The following is an 18230-nucleotide window of genomic DNA, read 5'->3' as shown; positions in this document are numbered from 1 at the left end:
TCTTTTGGTTCCAAAGAGGAAAGTTTCCTTCTCTTCCAGTCAGTCCATCACAGCACATCGCCCTTCTGGTTTGGCTAAAAGGGAAGTAAAACTTACATCACTTCCTTTTCTCCTTTCAGCCTATGAACGTTCAGCTTCATTTAGATTTTCAAGCATATTTCACTGAGGCTGATCATTTTACAGATCACATTTCAGCTGTTTGGTGTAGAGGTTCGTGATTGTTTTGGGTGAAGCAGGAAAGTTTGTTTGGAAGCAGGAGACAGTCCTCAGAGGCTGAACACTGAGGACTCATGGATGCTGTGTTTGGACTGCTGCTGCTGCTGCTGCTGGGTGTCTGTCATGGTGAGTTAACTTGTAACACTCACAACACATATTTAAACTGCAGTTCATATCCTGAGAAAACAGTAGATCCTCATTTTTGTGCGGATATTAGTTTCATTTGTATAGAATAAACATAATCCTGAGCTCAGAAACAAGATGGAGACAGTGATCTAAAGAAATAATCCTTATTAGGATTAATTTACATTTTATGAATCAACTGGGACTGTGGCATTTTGAACCAATGTTTGAGTTCTTTTATAGACTAAACCTTTAAAAAAGTACGAGGTAAAATTGACAGAAAATTACACTTCAGATTCTATAGAATAATCTGTTGAATAATACAATTAGGGATCAAATTTATTCATCCCTGATGTTTCAGATATTTAATATAAGGAATCAGATGATGTGATTTTTCCCTGTCATTTTCTTCTTTAGTCACTTCAGAGCTGAAATGAAAAGGCTGTGTGACAGTGCACTGGTCTATGTCTTTGCAGTTACATCATGATACATGATGACATGACTACAAACTTAAGCTATTTACTTTCAAATAATACACAGTTAACTGTTATTCACTTTTATTTAAAATAAGGTTCTCGAGGTGTAATAGACAACTCAGCATCAGTTTGTATATTCTAGATGCATTAATCTTTCTAAACTTAATGACACAATGTATTATAAAACTAAATACCTCTGTAAACTGAACACTAACTGTTTTAAAGTCAAAGGTCTTTGTAACACTCATCTGCATAGCCATTGACATCTGTTAACAAAGTGTATACATTTGCGTAAGACAAAAGTTAGAAGAAATAAAAGGACCAACATTCATGTATTGATATGTGCTTATGTTGTTATTTTTCATATATGAATAATTCCAGGTGTGGAAACCTCCTGTGATGGCAGACAGAATGGAGCTGAATGTTACGGAGCTCTAGGAGGAACTGTGCTCCTCCGGCTGATGGATGATGCATCAGAAATATATATATATAATTTGAAGAAAGAAACAACAGTAATACTACATGGGAGGAGGGGAAATATTCTGACTGATCTGACAAAAAGCAGATTCTCATTTACTCCTAACAATGGAACATTTAGGATCAATAACCTGAGTAGAGATGATGGTGGACAATATAGTAGTACAGCTTATTTAGATTCAAGTGGAACAAATCCAGTGAAGCAGACTCTTCAGTTGATCATTCAAGGTAAATTATTAAATTTGCTCATTTGAATTAACAATGACATTGATTGATATGTGTCATTATCTACACATGTAATGTTTATCAAAATATGTCTTGTCTCACTAATTTTATAAAATGACTGTATTTCTGTTCTGAAAACTCCTCTGTCTGTGTTTCCTTCAGCTCCTGTGTCCTCTGTCCAGCTGGTCTCTCAGTGTCAGTCTCAGGGAGAGATGAGGGTCTCCTGCTCCTCTGGGGGAGGGGACAGTCCTCAGTACAGCTGGACTCTGGGTGGACATAAACTGAAGGACCATCAGCTCCTCTCAGGAAATAGTGAGAGTCAGATCATCACCCTGAAACAAGATGTGTCTGGGAAACTTGTCTGCACAGCCAGAAACCACATCAGTAGTGTCCTAGGAGAGAAGATGATATCTACCTGTGGTGAGTGAAAATATGACAAGAAAATAAATATATGACTATGATACTGATGATTAAACATTCATCAGTCACTATCTGTTATCTTTCCAACAGGCTTTGAATACTTTGACTGCACCTTACTCAATGGGACCTACATATCACAGTGGTTGCGACCAACCAATGAAACTTTGTGTATTGAGTCAACAACTGAGGGTAAGGAGCCTGACATCACAGTGTCAAATAAACCCTCTCGTGGATGGTACATCAGTGAGTGAAACTAACTATACTGCAGTGAATTCATCAGAATACTTGTGCTTTTATTTCTTATAATAGGCTCATGTCTTCTCATACACCAATAAGCCTTAACCTGACTTCCATTTATCTGTCTCCATATCTGAACAGATCACTCCCTGCTCATATGTGTTCTGGGAGCAGCTGTGTTTTTTCTGATAATTATTGGTATCTTCCTCTACTTTGCTTGGAGGAAAAATAAACTACTGAAAGGGGAAGGCTCTGCAGTCCCTGAAGAGGTGGAATATGAAAACAATTCTGTTGTAATGGTTGAAATGAGAAGCTCTGCAGCTGAACCTTAACTCTCTGAAACCAAAACCTTTATGTCACCTTTCACCCGCTGTGACTGGACCGTGTATCTACAGAGCTGAAAACATAAGGTTTAGATTAGAAATACTTCGCTGTTTTATTTTTTGTCAGTTTTAATTCATTCATACTTCAAAATAAATCTGTGTGAACAAATTTTATTTTATTTGTGTCATTAAGATGTTTTTTTTTTATATTATCATACTGTAATTTTGTGTAACATCGTGCTCCTTTGAAAATATGTTGTCTTTTTAATATATATTGATGGAATAAACAGTAAATACAGTTTTATTCACTTCTGCATCATTATTTGACATTTTTTGGGTTTGGTTTGTTTTTCTTACTTTATGTATTTTCTGTCTTAAGTGAAGATACGTAGGGGGTGGGGGTTAGGGGAAGTTAAAAGTTTTTTGTGAGTGTTTGCACTCATATGTAAATAATAGAAACAATATTGAAAAAAAGAAATTCTTCTTTGTTTTAATTTTTTGTCATTTTTACTTCATCAATAATTTAAAAAAATCTCAGCCAATGCATTTTTTTAAATCTGTGTCATTAAGACATTTATTATTTTCATATTATCATCCTGTAGGTTTGTGTAACATCGTGCTCCTTTGAAAATATATTGTCTTTGTAAAACATGTATTAATGGGATATATATATATATATATATATATATATATATATATATATATATATAGTTTTATTCACTTTTGCATCATTATTTGACTCTTAGTATATTTTTAAAGCATGTCTTAGCACCGTATACCCCACCTTAGACTATAGAACTGATGATAATACAAACATTTAATGTTTGAGCCTTGAAGGTCAATACAATATCGATGTACAAACAATCATGAAACTGTTCACACTTTCACTAAAATTGTCTTCATCCCTACAGTCTACCTGTTCAAAAATACATTTGGTTAATTCTCCCACAACTTTGAATGTCCCATTAGTTGATTGTTTGTTGTATTCAATATTTCTTTTTCCCAAATTCCTACACATGTACTTGTGGATCATGTAACCACAGCACTTTTTATGCTGCCTATTTGCTTTATTTTATTTCTTTTTCTGCATATTTTGCCTTTTTAAAGCACTTTGTGACTTGGCTATACAAATAAACTTGATTTACTTAAATACTGAGTGTTTATCCTTGCTGCAGACTGCCACTGGAGGGTGCTAGAGACTCATGAGATGATGTATCCAGGGAAATGTACATGTAAGCTTCAAACCAGGAACACTTTTAGATCACAGTGGGCCAAAAGCAAAGTGGCAAAATATACATTTTAGCTCTTTGGCACAGCAAATGACTTTTGAATTATGTTGTTAACCTTTAAAATATTCAGAAGATAGCAAATAAGGGTTAGAAATACTTTAACAAAATATGAAGATAAAATATAACAAAAACACTGTATCTAGAGATCAACACTAAGTGGACTATAAATATAACATGGCTAAATGGATACATTAATTCTGTTTTTCTCACTTAAGTAAGTGATGTGTATAGTGAGGTGCTTGATATAGTTGATTGGACCCCAGACAGAGTGAGCAGCAACCTTGACAATGAAAACACGCTAACTATATATATCAATATACGTATATTTGTACATATATGATATACGAACATTTCTGTCCTCATTCAGCTCTCCGTGTGGAAAGCTGAATGAGGACACAAGTTAAATCTACAAATTAAATCAAAGACAGATATTAACCAAAGAAAATACAAAACTAAACTAAAGCAACCCATGACATCTATGAATTTCATTCTATTGCTTTTTCACCTTTCAACTGTGTTGTGTTTAAAGTGCTTTGTAAATACAGTCGATTTAATTTGATTTGATAATACAAATCAGTTTCACTTTAAAGATATAGAGGGGTTCATTTAAGAGAAACACCAACGGCAAAAAAATGACAAACAATTACATTTCTGAAAACACAAACGATAAGTAAAATGATTCAATGTAGTATACATGAACTTGGATTTTGGAAACATTTTTTGTCATCTTTTGAATATTTCAAGGGTATTTGCTCTGGGCCTATTTTATATCAGACTTCTGTCCATGAATAAAAAAAGAATAGGAAAAAAATATTGAAACATTGTGTTATGTTAGACATCAACAGAATTCAAAAGTCATTTGCTAAAATGTGTATTTTGCCACTTTGCTTTCGGCCCACTGTGATCTAAAAGTGTTCCTGGTTTGAATCTAATGAGTCTCTAGCACCCTCCAGTGGCAGCTTGCAGGGAGGATAAACACTCAGTATGTAAGTAAGTAAAGTTTATTTGTATAGAGCTTTTCACAGACAAGAGTGACAAAGTGCGTTACAAAGACAAAACATGCAGAAAAAAGAAATACAATGAAGGGAATAAGGCAGCATAAAATGTGCTGTGGTTACATGATCCACAGTTACGTGTGTCAGAATAAAGGAAAGTAAGTGAATACAACAGACAATCAACTAATAGTGCATATAAAGTTGTTGGATGATTAACCAAATGCATGTTTGAACAGGTAGAATGTAGGGAGGAAGACTATTTTAGTAAAAGTTTGAACAGATTCATGATTATTTTTCTATTGATAGTTGATTGACCCTGAAATATTCTATATATGGAAGCCAAACAGACTCATAATAGTGATTAAATATGATCAGAAATGAAAAGAAAACTATTATCAACAAAGTTCAAGGCTTAAACATTAAATGTTTGTATTATCATCAGTTCTTAAATCCAAAGTAAGGTATACGTCATGCTTTTAAAAATATACTAAGAGTCAAATAATGATACAAAAAGTGAAAAAGAAACCTGTATATCTATTCCTTCAATACATATTTTACAAAGACAATATTTTTCATTGGATAGCAAGGAGAAACAAAATCTAAAGTATTATTATATTAGAAAATAAACATCTTAATGACACAGATAAAATCAAAATGCATTGCCTGAGAATTATTTACAATTATTGATGAAATAAAAATGACAAAAAAATGAAAACAAAGAAGAATTTCTTTTTTCAATATTGTTTCTATTATTTTCATATGAGTGCAAAACACTCACAAAAACTTTTCACTTCCCCTAACCCCCACCCCCTACATATCTTCACTTAAGACAGAAAATACATAAATAAAGTAAGAAAAACAAACAAACAAAAAAAGTCAAATAATGATGCAAAAAGTGAATAAAACTGTATATACTGTATATTCCATCAATATATATTTTAAAAAGACAACATATTTTCAAACGAGCACGATGTTACACAAAACAACAGTATGATAACATTAAAAAAGAAACGCCTTAATGACACATAAAATAAAAGCTTTGTTCACACAAATTCATATTGAAGTTTGAATGAAGTAAAATGGACAAAAAATTCAAACAGAAATGATTTTCTAATCTAAACCTTAAGTTTTCAGCTCTGTAGATACACGGCCCAGTCACAGCGGGTTAGAGGTGACATAAAGGTTTTGGTTTCAGAAAGTTAAGGTTCAGCTGCAGAGCTTCTCATTTCAACCATTACAACAGAATTGTTGTCATATTCCACCTCTTCAGGGACTGCAGAGCCTTCCCCTTTCAGTAGTTTATTTTTCCTCCAAGCAAAGTAGAGGAAGATACCAATTATTATCAGAAAAAACACAGCTGCTTCCAGAACACATATGAGCAGGGAGATATCTGTTCAGACAAGAGGACAAAAAAATTTAAAGTTTGCTTAAGGTGTAAGAAAAAATGGGTTGTGTGTGTTAGTGTATATGATGTGTGTAATGTGGATAAAGAGGTTTATGGACACCCTGATGCTATTCTTCTTACCCAGACTAAGAGCTGGCTTGACACACTGAATTTCATCAGATGGCCGCAACCACTGTGATATGTAGGTCCCATTGAGTAAGGTGCAGTCAAAGAATTCAAATCCTGTTTGGGAGAAACAGAAAAATGATTGATACATGTTTAAACTTCAGGTGTTATAGCTATCAAAGTTTTTCTTATCATGTTCTTGTTTACCACAGGACTCTGTCTTCTCTTCATCTGAGACACTACTGATGTGATTCCTGACTGTGCAGACCAGCATTCCCAACACATCTTGCCTCAGAGTGATGATCTGACCCTCACTATTTCCAGAGAGGAGCTGAGATTTCATCAGCGTGTGTCCATCCAGAGTCCAGCTGTACTGAGGACTGTCCCCTCCCCCAGAGGAGCAGGAGACCCTCATCTCTCCCTGAGACAGACACTCAGAGGCCAGCTGGATTGAGGACACAGGAACTGCAGGAAACACAGACAGAAATGAGTTTATATTATAAGAGTCTTGGAACCCATCAGCGATGAACTGACCAAGACTTCCCCTTTTCCTCATGTGAAATTAAATTTGCCCCTTGAAATATGACTGCAGTATAAATACTTGGTACAGTCCATACTCCAGATGTGCACCTGTGAGTCTCACTTTCACTGTAAACAACAAATTACACCGAGGCTCTGCTCTCCACTTCATCGGTATTAACTGAAATTTGCTATTCATGTAATATACTTACAACTGACAGCTTTTAAATTTGCCAAAGTAACAGCATCATGATGCAAATTTTCAAAAAGTAAAATTGTTAGCTTTTTCAGGACAGAAGAGAGGAAAACATCTCCTGAAATGCTGATTTATTGTATTGTGGTTAGAATGATCATTTCTGAAGCATTTAAAGAAGTTGGGAAACATTGATGCTGATTGATTTTTGTCACACAGGTTTCTTGCACATGGAAACCAGAAAATTTGGCTCATAAAATCAAGGCCTCTGCCCGTAGTTTCTATATTTTAAAATAGACTCTGAGGTTAAAAAATAACCTTTGTACATTTCAAAACAGAGTACACATAGATATGGATATATGTAGAATGGTACATTTAAACTTCTGACTATTATTGATTCCTCAATCTGTGGACAAAAACAAACACTTACCTTGAATGGTCAACTGTAGAGTTTGCTTCTCTATAACTGCTTCATTTGAGTCAAAGATCATGACAGTGTATTCACCGGCATCATTCCTGCTCAGTTTAGTGATCCTAAATGTCCCATTACTGGGAGTAAATGAGGATCTGTTTTCTATCAGATTAGTCACAATCCTCTCCTTCCTCCCATGTAGAATTACTGTTGATTTTTTTTTCCATTCGTATCTAAATATCTCCGAGGAGTTCTCCATCAGCTGCAGGAGCACAGATCCTCCCAGAGCTCCATAACACTGAGCTCCATCATATCTGCCATCACAGTAGGTTTCTACACCTGGATATTTGAACAAAAATAAAGAAAGAAATAGAAAAGGAGAAGGGACAGTAAGTCAATCCCACACTTAGTTCACATTTAGTTTGTTCTACATGCAGCAAAATGATTACATTTTACTTTTAATGTTTATGTACTTTTATTTAAGCAGAAAATAAAAACAATAAACTTAAAAAGGACATTGATTTGGAACTAAGTATGATGGTGTTGTAACATTTAAAGGGCACATTCACAATTTTTCAAGTTTATCTTAGACCAAGGGCAAAGTGCAGATTATGGCTCTCTGTATTTTTCTATGCTATGACAACGCATCATTTGGAGCAGATGCTAAATGTGTTGCAATTGAGAAAATCATTATCAATTTCAGTGATATCAAACTGTTTTTTTCTCTTGCCAAAACTTACCACAAGGTGAAATCTTCACTCTTTTTGAGACACTACTGATGCGATTTCTGGCTGTGCACACCAGTAGTCCTGACACATCTCGTTTCAGAGTGACGATCTGACCCTCACTATTTCCTGAGAGGAGCTGAGATTTCTTCAGTCTGCGTCCATTCAGAGTCCAGCTGTACTGAGGACTGTCCCCTCCCCCAGAGGAGCAGGAGACCCTCATCTCTCCCTGAGACAGACACTCAGAGACCAGCTGGACAGAGGACACAGGAGCTGAAGGAAATAAAGACAGAGGAGTTTTCAGAACAGAAACAAGGTCATTTTATACAATTTGTAAGACAAGACATATTTGGATACATCATACATGTGTAGAAAATGACATATATGTCGATCTATATAATTATTAATTCCTCAGAGAGCAAATATAATAATTTACCTTGAATGATCAACTGAAGAGTCTGCGCCACTGGATTTGTTCCACTTGAATCTAAATAAGCTGTACTACTATATTGTCCACCATCATCTCTACTCAGGTTATTGATCCTAAATGTTCCATTGTTAGGAGTAAATGAGAATCTGCTTTTTGTCAGATCAGTCAGAATATTTCCCCTCCTCCCCTGTAGTATTACTGTTGTTTCTTTCTTCAAATCAAATTTAAATATTTCTGATGCATCATCCATCAGCCGGAGGAGCAGAGTTCCTCCTAGAGCTCCGTAACATTCAGCTCCATTCTGTCTGCCATCACAGGAGGTTTCCACACCTGGAAGTTTTAAAAATATGTTTTAGAAACATGTCTTGAAATTATTTTAACCTTTATTTCTGCAGATTAAAGGAAAATGACAAAGACAATTGGTCAAACTCAAAGACTCAGATGGTTTGCGTTTTTTTCTGACCACAGTCTGCAAACAGGAAGAAGTTTCTCTAAACCTCAGGATGAATTGTCAGTGGTGAGTTGCATCATTGGTAGTTTGTGTTAAAGACTTTGACAAGGAAGTCAAAGTCATGAAGTAAAAATTATATTGCTATATCTGTTTCATAAGTATGATCAATTTTCTTTACCGTTGATCATGAGTTGGCATGAATGAAGGTAGACAGGCACCAAAGTCATCTAGTCATTTATTCAGTCTGAAGGAAATGTCTGACAGACTAAATGTAGATCTGCAACATCATTTGATTTTTCTCACAGCATTTCATTTACTGTATCTCAACATTTAGTTCTTCATGAACTTCACATTCCATCAACACTCTGTTTAAGCTGTTTACAAGTCATATTTATATCAAACTGTGTTGATTGGCTAATCATTTATAATAACATTGTATCCCCACAATGCCAGAGCCAGCAGTTATCTGTGATATACTCAAAGAACTCACCATGAGAGACTTGAAGCAAAATCACCAACAGTCCAAACACAGCGCTCATGTTTGAAATGTCTCCTGTTTGTGATCAGCAAACTGTGAAAAAGTAATGTGTCTGTACATTCATGTGCAGTTTTTATGGGTGGAGATTGATGCAGGAAGAAACGTCACCATCTCTGTGAAGTGTTAACTCTAAGAAAAACCACACAATGTATTCTTACAGAGATGTTCTTTGCTTTTGTCTTCCTCATTTCAATTCTCTAATTCTCTTTTGTCTGTTTTTGTCATTTTCATTATTACTTTTTTGTTAAATCACATGTACTTTGTCTTTGAAGAACTCAATACATTTTATTAAAATTGATTTACATCTGTTGTTCTTGTTTAGTCTGGCAAAAGATTTTAAGTTAACAAAAACAGTAAAATAAAAAGTCCTTATGTATTCATAATGCTGTGTAATTGTAAAAAAATAAATATTCTTATCCCTATTCTCTTATGTGTCTCGACATTTATGTGCAGTTTTTATGGGAGGAGATTGATGCAGGAAGAAATGTCAGAATGGACGTCTGTGAAGTGTTAACTCTAAGAAAAACCACACAATGTGTTCTTACTGAGATGTTCTTTGCTTTTGTCTTCCTCATTTTAATTCTCTATTTCTCTTCCCTCTGTTTTTTTTTCATTTTTACTTTTAATTTTTTTAAGAATGTACCATATGTCTCCATAATGCAATACACAAGACTTAAAACTACTTTAAAATACATATTTTCCTCTTATTATTCCTTTAATCTCTCAACATAAATCCTACAGTGCTTTAATCTGGGCCCTAAAGCTTTTTAGAGATGTTGGGTTGTGTGATGCACACACAACTGATGGCTGCTGTTGAGTTCTCATCAGAGGTAAAGTTCCTTATTTTAAAAAGTCACTTCAAAGAGGCTATACAAATTCTCACTTTTTTTTCTTTATCATGGTTTGGTTTCACATTGTCCTTTGTATGCATTGTACAGCACTGTGGTTAGCTTCTTCTGTTATTTGAATGTGCTTTATAAATAAATGTGACTTAACTTGACCAGAGTATACAGTGAAAATGTTTATAGCTTCTGAGAGGCATTTAAAAAAAAAAATAAGGAACTTCACCTCTGGTGAGAACTCAACAGCAGCCATCAGTTGTTCGTACATCACGCAACTCAACCCAACATCTCTAAAAAGCTTTAGGCCGAGGTTAAGGCACAGTAGGATTTATTTTGGCAGAATATAAGAATAAGTCTCTTGACATGAGAGAAAACGTACAAGACAAATTATTCTTTATTTGCACAATTACCCAGCATTATAGATACATAGACTTTTTATTTTCTGTTTGTGTCAGTTTATCATCTTTTGCCAGACTAAACAAGAACAACAGTTATGAATCAATTTTAATAAAATGTATTGAGGTCTGCAAAGACAAAGTACATGTGATTTAATAAAAAAATAATAATGAAAATGACAAAAACAGATGAATGAGAATTAGAGAATTAAAATGAGGAAGACAAAAGCGAAGAACTGTAAGAATAAATTGTCTGGTTTTATTACGCAGAAGTTAACACTTCACAGAGATTATGACGTTTCTTTCTACATCCATCTCCACCCATAAAAACTGCACATGAATGTTCAGACACGTTACTTTTTCACATCTTGCTGATCACAAACAGGAGACATTTCAAACATGAGCGCTGTGTTTGGACTGTTGGTGATACTGCTTCAAGTCTCTCATGGTGAGTTCTTTGAGTATTTCACAGATAACTGCTGGCTCTGGCATTGTGGGGATACAATGTTATAATAAATTATTAGCCAATCAGCACAGTTTGATATGAATATGAAATGTAAACAGCTTAAACAGAGTGTTGATGGAATGTGAAGTTCATGAAGAACTAAATGTTGAGATGCAGTAAATGAAATGTGAGAAAAATCAAATGATGTTGCAGATCTACATTTAGTCTGTCAGACATTTCCTTCAGACTTAATAAATGACTAGATGACTTTGGTGCCTGTCTACCTTCATTCATGCCAACTCATGATCAACGGTCAAGAAAATTGATCATACTCATGAGACAGATACAGAAATATAATTTTTACTTCACGACTTTGACTTCCTTGTCAAAGTCTTTAACACAAACTACCAATGATGCAACTCACCACTGACAATTCATCCTGAGGTTGAGAGAAACTTCTTCCTGTTTGCAGACTGTGGTCAGAAAAGAACTGCAAACCCTCTGCGTCTTTGAATTTGACCAATTGTCTTTGTCATTTTCCTTTATTTTTCAGAAATACAGATTAAAATACTTTATAGACATGTTCCTAAAACATAGTTTTAAAAATGTACAGGTGTGGAAACCTCCTGTGATGGCAGACAGGGAGCTGAATGTTTTATTACTGTATATAATAAAAAATTAACTTAAGCTTAGAATCAAGATGGAGATCAGTTTGATCTAAAGAAATAACGATTATAATGAAACATTTACATTTTAAGAATCAACTGGGACGGTGACATTTTGAACCAATGCTTTGAGTTCTTTTATAAACTTAACTTTTTTTAAATTATCAGAGGTAAAATAGACATCTGTTTGCATGTACAGAAAATTACACTTGAAGTTCTACAGAAATAATCTGTTGAATGATTCATCCCTGATGGTTCAGATATTTAATATAAGGAATCAGATGATGTGACTTTTTCCTGTCATTTTCTTCTTTAGTCACTTCAGAGCTCAAAATAAAAAGGTGTGTGACAGTGCTCTGGTCTATGTCTTTGCATTTACATCATGATAGATGATGACATGACTACAAACTTCAGCTATTTACTTTCAAATAATTCACAATTAACTGTTATTCACTTTTATTTAAAATAAGGTTCTCAAGGTGTAACAGACAAAACAGCATGAGTTTGTGTATTCTAGATGCATTAATCTTTCTAAACTTAATGACACAATGCACAGTATTACAAAGGCCTTTGACTTTAAAACAGTTAGTGTTCAGTTTACAGAGGTATTTAGTTTTATAACACTCATCTGCATAGACATTATCATCTGTTAACAAAGTGTATACATTTGCGTAAGACAAAAGTTAGAAGAAATAAAAGGACCACCATTCATGTATTGATATGTGCTTATGTTGTTATTTTTCATATATGAATAATTCCAGGTGTGGAAACCTCCTGTGATGGCAGACAGAATGGAGCTGAATGTTACGGAGCTCTAGGAGGAACTGTGCTCCTCCGGCTGATGGATGATGCATCAGAAATATTTAAATATGATTTGAAGAAAGAAACAACAATGATACTACAGGGGAGGAGGAGAAATATTCTGACTGATCTGACAAAAAGCAGATTCTCATTTACACCTGACAATGGAACAATTAGGATTAATAACCTGAGTAGAGATGATGGTGGACAATATAGTAGTACAGCTTATTTAGATTCAAGTGGAACAAATCCAGTGAAGCAGATTCTTCAGTTGATCATTCAAGGTAAATTATTAAATTTGCTCATTTGAATTAACAATGACATTGATTGATATGTGTCATTATCTACACATGTAATGTTTATCAAAATATGTCTTGTCTCACTAATTTTATAAAATGACTGTATTTCTGTTCTGAAAACTCCTCTGTCTGTGTTTCCTTGAGCTCCTGTGTCCTCTGTCCAGCTGGTCCCTGAGTGTCAGTCTCAGGGAGAGATGAGGGTCTCCTGCTCCTCTGGGGGAGGGGACAGTCCTCAGTACAGCTGGACTCTGGATGGACAAACACTGACTGGCACTCAGCTCCTCTCTGGAAATAGTGAGAGTCAGAACATCACTCTGAAACAAGATGTGTCTGGGCAACTGAAGTGCACAGTCAGAAACCACATCAGTAGTGTCCCAGGAGAGGAGATGATATCTACCTGTGGTGAGTGAAAATATGACAAGAAGAAAACTAATGGCTATGATACTGATGATTAAACATTCATCAACCTTTATCTGTTATTTTTCCAACAGGCTTCAAACTCTTTGAGTGCACCTTACTCAATGGGACCTACATATCACAGTGGTTGCGAGCATCCAATGAAACTATGTGTATTGAGTCAACAACTGAGGGTAAGGAGCCTGACATCACAGTGACAAATAAACCCTCTTATAATATCACACCCTCCAACCACACTGGGAATACCTCTCGTGGATGGTACATCAGTGAGTGAAACTAACTATATTGCAGGGAATTCATCAGAATACTTGTGCTTTTATTTCTTATAATAGGCTCATGTCTTCTCATACACCAATAAGCCTTAACCTGACTTCCATTTATCTGTCTCCATATCTGAACAGATATCTCCCTGCTCATATGTGTTCTGGAAGCAGCTGTGTTTTTTCTGATAATAATTGGTATCTTCCTCTACTTTGCTTGGAGGAAAAATAAACTACTGAAAGGTGAAGGCTCTGCAGCCCCTGAAGAGGTGGAATATGAAAACAATTCTGTTGTAATGGTTGAAATGAGAAGCTCTGCAGCTGAACCTTAACTCTCTGAAACCAAAACCTTTATGTCACCTTTCACCCGCTGTGACTGGACCGTGTATCTACAGAGCTGAAAACTTAAGGTTTAGATTAGAAATTCTTCTCTGTTTTATTTTTTGTCAGTTTTAATTCATTCATACTTAAAAATAAATCTGTGTGAACAAAGTTTTTATTTTATTTGTGTCATTAAGGTGTTTTTTTTTATATTATCATACTGTAATTTTGTGTAACATTGTGCTCCTTTGAAAATATGATGTCTTTTTAATATATATATTGATGGAATATACAGTAAATACAGTTTTATTCACTTCTGCATCATTATTTGACACTTTTTGGGTTTGGTTTGTTTTTCTTACTTTATGTATTTTCTGTCTTAAGTGAAGAGATGTAGGAGGTGGGTAGTTAAGGGGAAGTTAAAAGTTTTTTGTGAGTGTTTTGCACTCATATGAAAATAATAGAAACAATATTGAAAAAAAGAAATTCTTCTTTGTTTTAATTTTTTGTCATTTTTACTTTTACATCAATAATTGTAAAAAATCTCAGCCAATGCATTTTTTTAAATCTGTGTCATTAAGACATTTATTATTTTCATATTATCATCCTGTAGGTTTGTGTAACATCGTGCTCCTTTGAAAATATATTGTCTTTGTAAAACATGTATTAATGGGATATACATATATATATATATAGTTTTATTCACTTTTGCATCATTATTTGACTCTTAGTACATTTTTAAAGCTTGATTTAGTTCTGTATACCCTACTTTGGACTTAAGAACTGATGACAATACAAACATTTAATGTTTAAGCCTTCAGGGTCAATCAACTATCAATAGAAAAATATTTATGAATCAGTTCAAACTTTTACTGAAATAGTCTTCCTACCTACATTCTACCTGTTCAAACATGCATTTGGTTAATCATCCAACAACTTTAAATGCACTATTAGTTGATTGTTTGTTGTATTCAATATTTCTTTTTCCCAAATTCCTACACATGTACTTGTGGATCATGTAACCACAGCACTTTTTATGCTGCCTATTTGCTTTATTTTATTTCTTTTTCTGCATATTTTGTCTTTTTAAAGCACTTTGTGACTTGGCTATACAAATAAACTTGATTTACTTAAATACTGAGTGTTTTTGCTTTCGGCCCCCTGTGATCTAAAAGTGTTCCTGGTTTGAAGCTTACCTGTATATTTCCCTGGATACATCATCTCATGAGTCTCTAGCACCCTCCAGTGGCAGCTTGCAGCAAGGATGAACACTCAGAATTGAAGCAAGTAAAGTTTATTTGTATAGAGCTTTTCACAGACAAAAGTCACAAAATGCTTTTCAAAGACAAAACATGCAGAAAAAGAAATACAATGAAGCAATTAGGCAGCATTAAATGTGCTGTGGTTACATGATCCACAGTAACGTGTCAGAATTTGAGAAAAGTAAGTGAATACAACAAACAATCAACTAATAGTGCATTTAAAGTTGTTGGATGATTAACCAAATGCATGTTTGAACAGGTAGAATGTAGGTACGAAGACTATTTCAGTAAAAGTTTGAACGGATTCATAAATATTTTTCTATTGATAGTTGATTGACCCTGAAGGCTTAAACATTAGAGTAGGGTATACAGAACTAAGTCAAGCTTTAAAAATGTACTAAGAGTCAAATAATGATGTAAAAAGTGAAAAAGAAACCTGTATATCTATTCCTTCAATAAATATTTTACAAAGACAATATATTTTCATTGGATAGCAAGGATTAAAAAAATCTACAGTATTATTATAGTAAAATAATAAACATCATCACACAGATACAATCAAAATGCATTTGCTGAGAATTATTTACAATTATTAATTAAGTTAAAAAGACAAAAAAATTAAAACAAAGAAGAATTTGTTTTTTTCAATATTGTTTCTATTATTTTCATATGAGTGCAAAACACTCACAAAAAACTTTTAACTTCCCCTTAACCCCCCACCACCTACATCTCTTCACTTAAGATAGAAAATACATAAATAAAGTAAGAAAAACAAACAAACAAACAAAAAGCATTAAATAATGATATTCCATCAATATATATTTTAAAAAGACAAAACATATTCAAAGGAGCACAATGTTACACAAAATAACAGTATGATAACATTAAAAAAGAAATGCGTTTATGACACATCAAATAAAAACTGTCTTCGCACAGATTTATTTTGAAGTGTGAATGAAGTAAAACTGACAAAAAAATAAAACAGAGAAGTATTTCTAATCTAAACCTTAAGTTTTCAGCTCTGTAGATACACGGCCCAGTCACAGCGGGTTAGAGGTGACATAAAGGTTTTGGTTTCAGAGAGTTAATGTTCAGCTGCAGAGCTTCTCATTTCAACCATTACAACAGAATTGTTTTCATATTCCACCACTTCAGGGACTGCAGAGCCTTCACCTTTCAGTAGTTTATTTTTCCTCCAAGCAAAGTAGAGGAAGATACCAATAATTATCAGAAAAAACACAGCTGCTTCCAGAACACATATGAGCAGGGGGATATCTGTTCAGACAAGAAGACACAAAAATTTAAAGTTTGCTTAAGGTATAAGAAAAAATGGGTTGTGTGTGTTGGTGTATATGATGTGTGTAATGTGGATAAAGAGGTTTATGGACACCCTGATGCTATTCTTCTTACCCAGACTAAGAGCTGGCTTGACACACTGAATTTCATCAGATGGCCGCAACCACTGTGATATGTAGGTCCCATTGAGTAAGGTGCAGTCAAAGAATTCAAATCCTGTTTGGGAGAAACAAAAAAATGATTGATACATGTTTAAACATCAGGTGTTATAGCTTTCACAGTTTTTCTTATCATGTTCTTGTTTACCACAGGACTCTGTCTTCTCTTCATCTGAGACACTACTGATGTGATTCCTGACTGTGCAGACCAGCATTCCCAACACATCTTGCCTCAGAGTGATGATCTGGTCCTCACTATTTCCAGAGAGGAGCTGAGATTTAATCAGCGTGTGTCCATCCAGAGTCCAGCTGTACTGAGGACTGTCCCCTCCCCCAGAGGAGCAGGAGACCCTCATCTCTCCCTGAGACAGACACTCAGAGGCCAGCTGGATTGAGGACACAGGAACTGCAGGAAACGCAGACAGAAATGAGTTTATATTATAAGAGTGTTGGAACCCATCAGCGATGAACTGACCAAGACTCCCCCTTTTCCTCATGTGAAATTAAATTTGCCCCTTGAAATATGACTGCAGTATAATACTTGGTGCAGTCCATACTCCAGATGTGTACCTGTGAGTCTCACTTTCACTGTAAACAATAAATTACACCGAGGCTCTGCTCTCCACTTCATCGGTATTAACTGAAATTTGCTATTCATGTAATATACTTACAACTGACAGCTTTTAAATTTGCCAAAGTAACAGCATCATGATGCAAATTTTCAAAAAGTAAAATTGTTAGCTTTTTCAGGACAGAAGAGAGGAAAACATCTCCTGAAATGCTGATTTATTGTATTGTGGTTAGAATGATCATTTCTGAAGCATGTAAAGAAGTTGGGAAACATTGATGCTGATTGATTTTTGTCACACTATGTCAAGCAGGTTTCTTGCACATGGAAACCAGAAAATTTGGCTCATAAAATCAAGGCCTCTGCCCGTAGTTTCTATATTTTAAAATAGACTCTGAGGTTAAAAAATAACCTTTGTACATTTCAAAACAGAGTACACATAGATATGGATATATGTAGAATGGTACATTTAAACTTCTGACTATTATTGATTCCTTAATCTGTGGACAAAAACAAACACTTACCTTGAATGGTCAACTGTAGAGTTTGCTTCTCTATAACTGCTTCATTTGAGTCAAAGATCATGACAGTGTATTCACCGGCATCATTCCTGCTCAGTTTAGTGATCCTAAATGTCCCATTACTGGGAGTAAATCTCCGAGGAGTTCTCCATCAGCTGCAGGAGCACAGATCCTCCCAGAGCTCCATAACACTGAGCTCCATCATATCTGCCATCACAGTAGGTTTCTACACCTGGATATTTGAACAAAAATAAAGAAAGAAATAGAAAAGGAGAAGGGACAGTAAGTCAATCCCACACTTAGTTCCCATTTAGTTTGTTCTACATGCAGCAAAATGATTACATTTTACTTTTAATGTTTATGTACTTTTATTTAAGTTTTGTTTCCTGACATTTTGAGCTGCCATGAACGTAGAAAGATT

The 18230-nt window shown here is 34.7% G+C and overlaps 3 protein-coding genes across 9 annotated transcripts; 1 reads left to right on the top strand and 2 right to left on the bottom strand.

Moving 5' to 3' along the window:
- Nucleotides 1–168: 168 nt before the first annotated feature.
- Nucleotides 169–14317, top strand: LOC117817983. 6 transcript variants are annotated; one of them, XM_034690805.1, is made up of 5 exons: nucleotides 169–342; nucleotides 1197–1520; nucleotides 13151–13408; nucleotides 13498–13689; nucleotides 13825–14317. In XM_034690805.1, the coding sequence occupies exons 1-5, from the start codon at nucleotides 291–293 to the stop codon at nucleotides 14013–14015; spliced, it is 1017 nt and encodes a 338-aa protein (XP_034546696.1). In that variant the 5' UTR covers nucleotides 169–290; the 3' UTR covers nucleotides 14016–14317. The 6 variants fall into 6 exon arrangements, with proteins under 6 accessions (XP_034546696.1, XP_034546699.1, XP_034546698.1 ...); XM_034690808.1 differs by lacking the exons at nucleotides 13151–13408; nucleotides 13498–13689 and adding exons at nucleotides 1680–1937; nucleotides 2028–2126; XM_034690807.1 differs by lacking the exons at nucleotides 13151–13408; nucleotides 13498–13689 and adding exons at nucleotides 1680–1937; nucleotides 2028–2180.
- Nucleotides 4775–9596, bottom strand: LOC117817982 (hemicentin-1-like). The gene is made up of 7 exons (XM_034690803.1): nucleotides 9512–9596; nucleotides 8577–8900; nucleotides 8156–8413; nucleotides 7434–7754; nucleotides 6499–6756; nucleotides 6307–6408; nucleotides 4775–6171 (listed from the first exon to the last, which is right to left on the bottom strand). The coding sequence occupies exons 1-7, from the start codon at nucleotides 9558–9560 to the stop codon at nucleotides 5981–5983; spliced, it is 1503 nt and encodes a 500-aa protein (XP_034546694.1). The 5' UTR covers nucleotides 9561–9596; the 3' UTR covers nucleotides 4775–5980.
- A 1926-nt stretch (nucleotides 14318–16243) lies between the features above and the next one.
- Nucleotides 16244–18230, bottom strand: LOC117817985. 2 transcript variants are annotated; one of them, XM_034690814.1, is made up of 5 exons: nucleotides 18201–18230; nucleotides 17813–18041; nucleotides 16869–17126; nucleotides 16677–16778; nucleotides 16244–16541 (listed from the first exon to the last, which is right to left on the bottom strand). In XM_034690814.1, exons 2-5 carry the CDS (start codon nucleotides 17871–17873, stop codon nucleotides 16351–16353), a joined length of 612 nt encoding a protein of 203 aa, XP_034546705.1. In that variant the 5' UTR covers nucleotides 17874–18041; nucleotides 18201–18230; the 3' UTR covers nucleotides 16244–16350. The 2 variants fall into 2 exon arrangements, with proteins under 2 accessions (XP_034546705.1, XP_034546706.1); XM_034690815.1 differs by having other exon boundaries at nucleotides 18176–18214.

The sequence above is a fragment of the Notolabrus celidotus genome, chromosome 8, assembly GCF_009762535.1.
Source record: "Notolabrus celidotus isolate fNotCel1 chromosome 8, fNotCel1.pri, whole genome shotgun sequence".
NCBI lineage: Eukaryota > Metazoa > Chordata > Actinopteri > Labriformes > Labridae > Notolabrus > Notolabrus celidotus.
Note: the sequence above shows the minus strand (reverse complement) of the source record. Positions and strands in the feature narration are given on the sequence as shown.

Bases quoted from the DNA above. Each gene is read 5' to 3' on its own strand.
- LOC117817983 (XM_034690805.1), top strand. From the start codon at position 291: ATGGATGCTGTGTTTGGACTGCTGCTGCTGCTGCTGCTGGGTGTCTGT. The intron at 1,521-13,150 runs GTAAATTATTAA...TGTTTCCTTGAG, and splicing joins TCTTCAGTTGATCATTCAAG to CTCCTGTGTCCTCTGTCCAG. The intron at 13,690-13,824 runs GTGAGTGAAACT...ATATCTGAACAG, and splicing joins CTCTCGTGGATGGTACATCA to ATATCTCCCTGCTCATATGT.
- LOC117817982 (XM_034690803.1), bottom strand. From the start codon at position 9,560: ATGAGCGCTGTGTTTGGACTGTTGGTGATTTTGCTTCAAGTCTCTCAT. The intron at 8,901-9,511 runs GTGAGTTCTTTG...TAAAACTTCCAG, and splicing joins TTTGCTTCAAGTCTCTCATG to GTGTGGAAACCTCCTGTGAT. The intron at 7,755-8,155 runs GTAAGTTTTGGC...TCAAATATCCAG, and splicing joins AGTGAAGATTTCACCTTGTG to GTGTAGAAACCTACTGTGAT.
- LOC117817985 (XM_034690814.1), bottom strand. From the start codon at position 17,873: ATGATCTTTGACTCAAATGAAGCAGTTATAGAGAAGCAAACTCTACAG. The intron at 17,127-17,812 runs GTAAGTGTTTGT...CGTTTCCTGCAG, and splicing joins TCTACAGTTGACCATTCAAG to TTCCTGTGTCCTCAATCCAG. The intron at 16,779-16,868 runs GTAAACAAGAAC...TCTCCCAAACAG, and splicing joins AGAGAAGACAGAGTCCTGTG to GATTTGAATTCTTTGACTGC.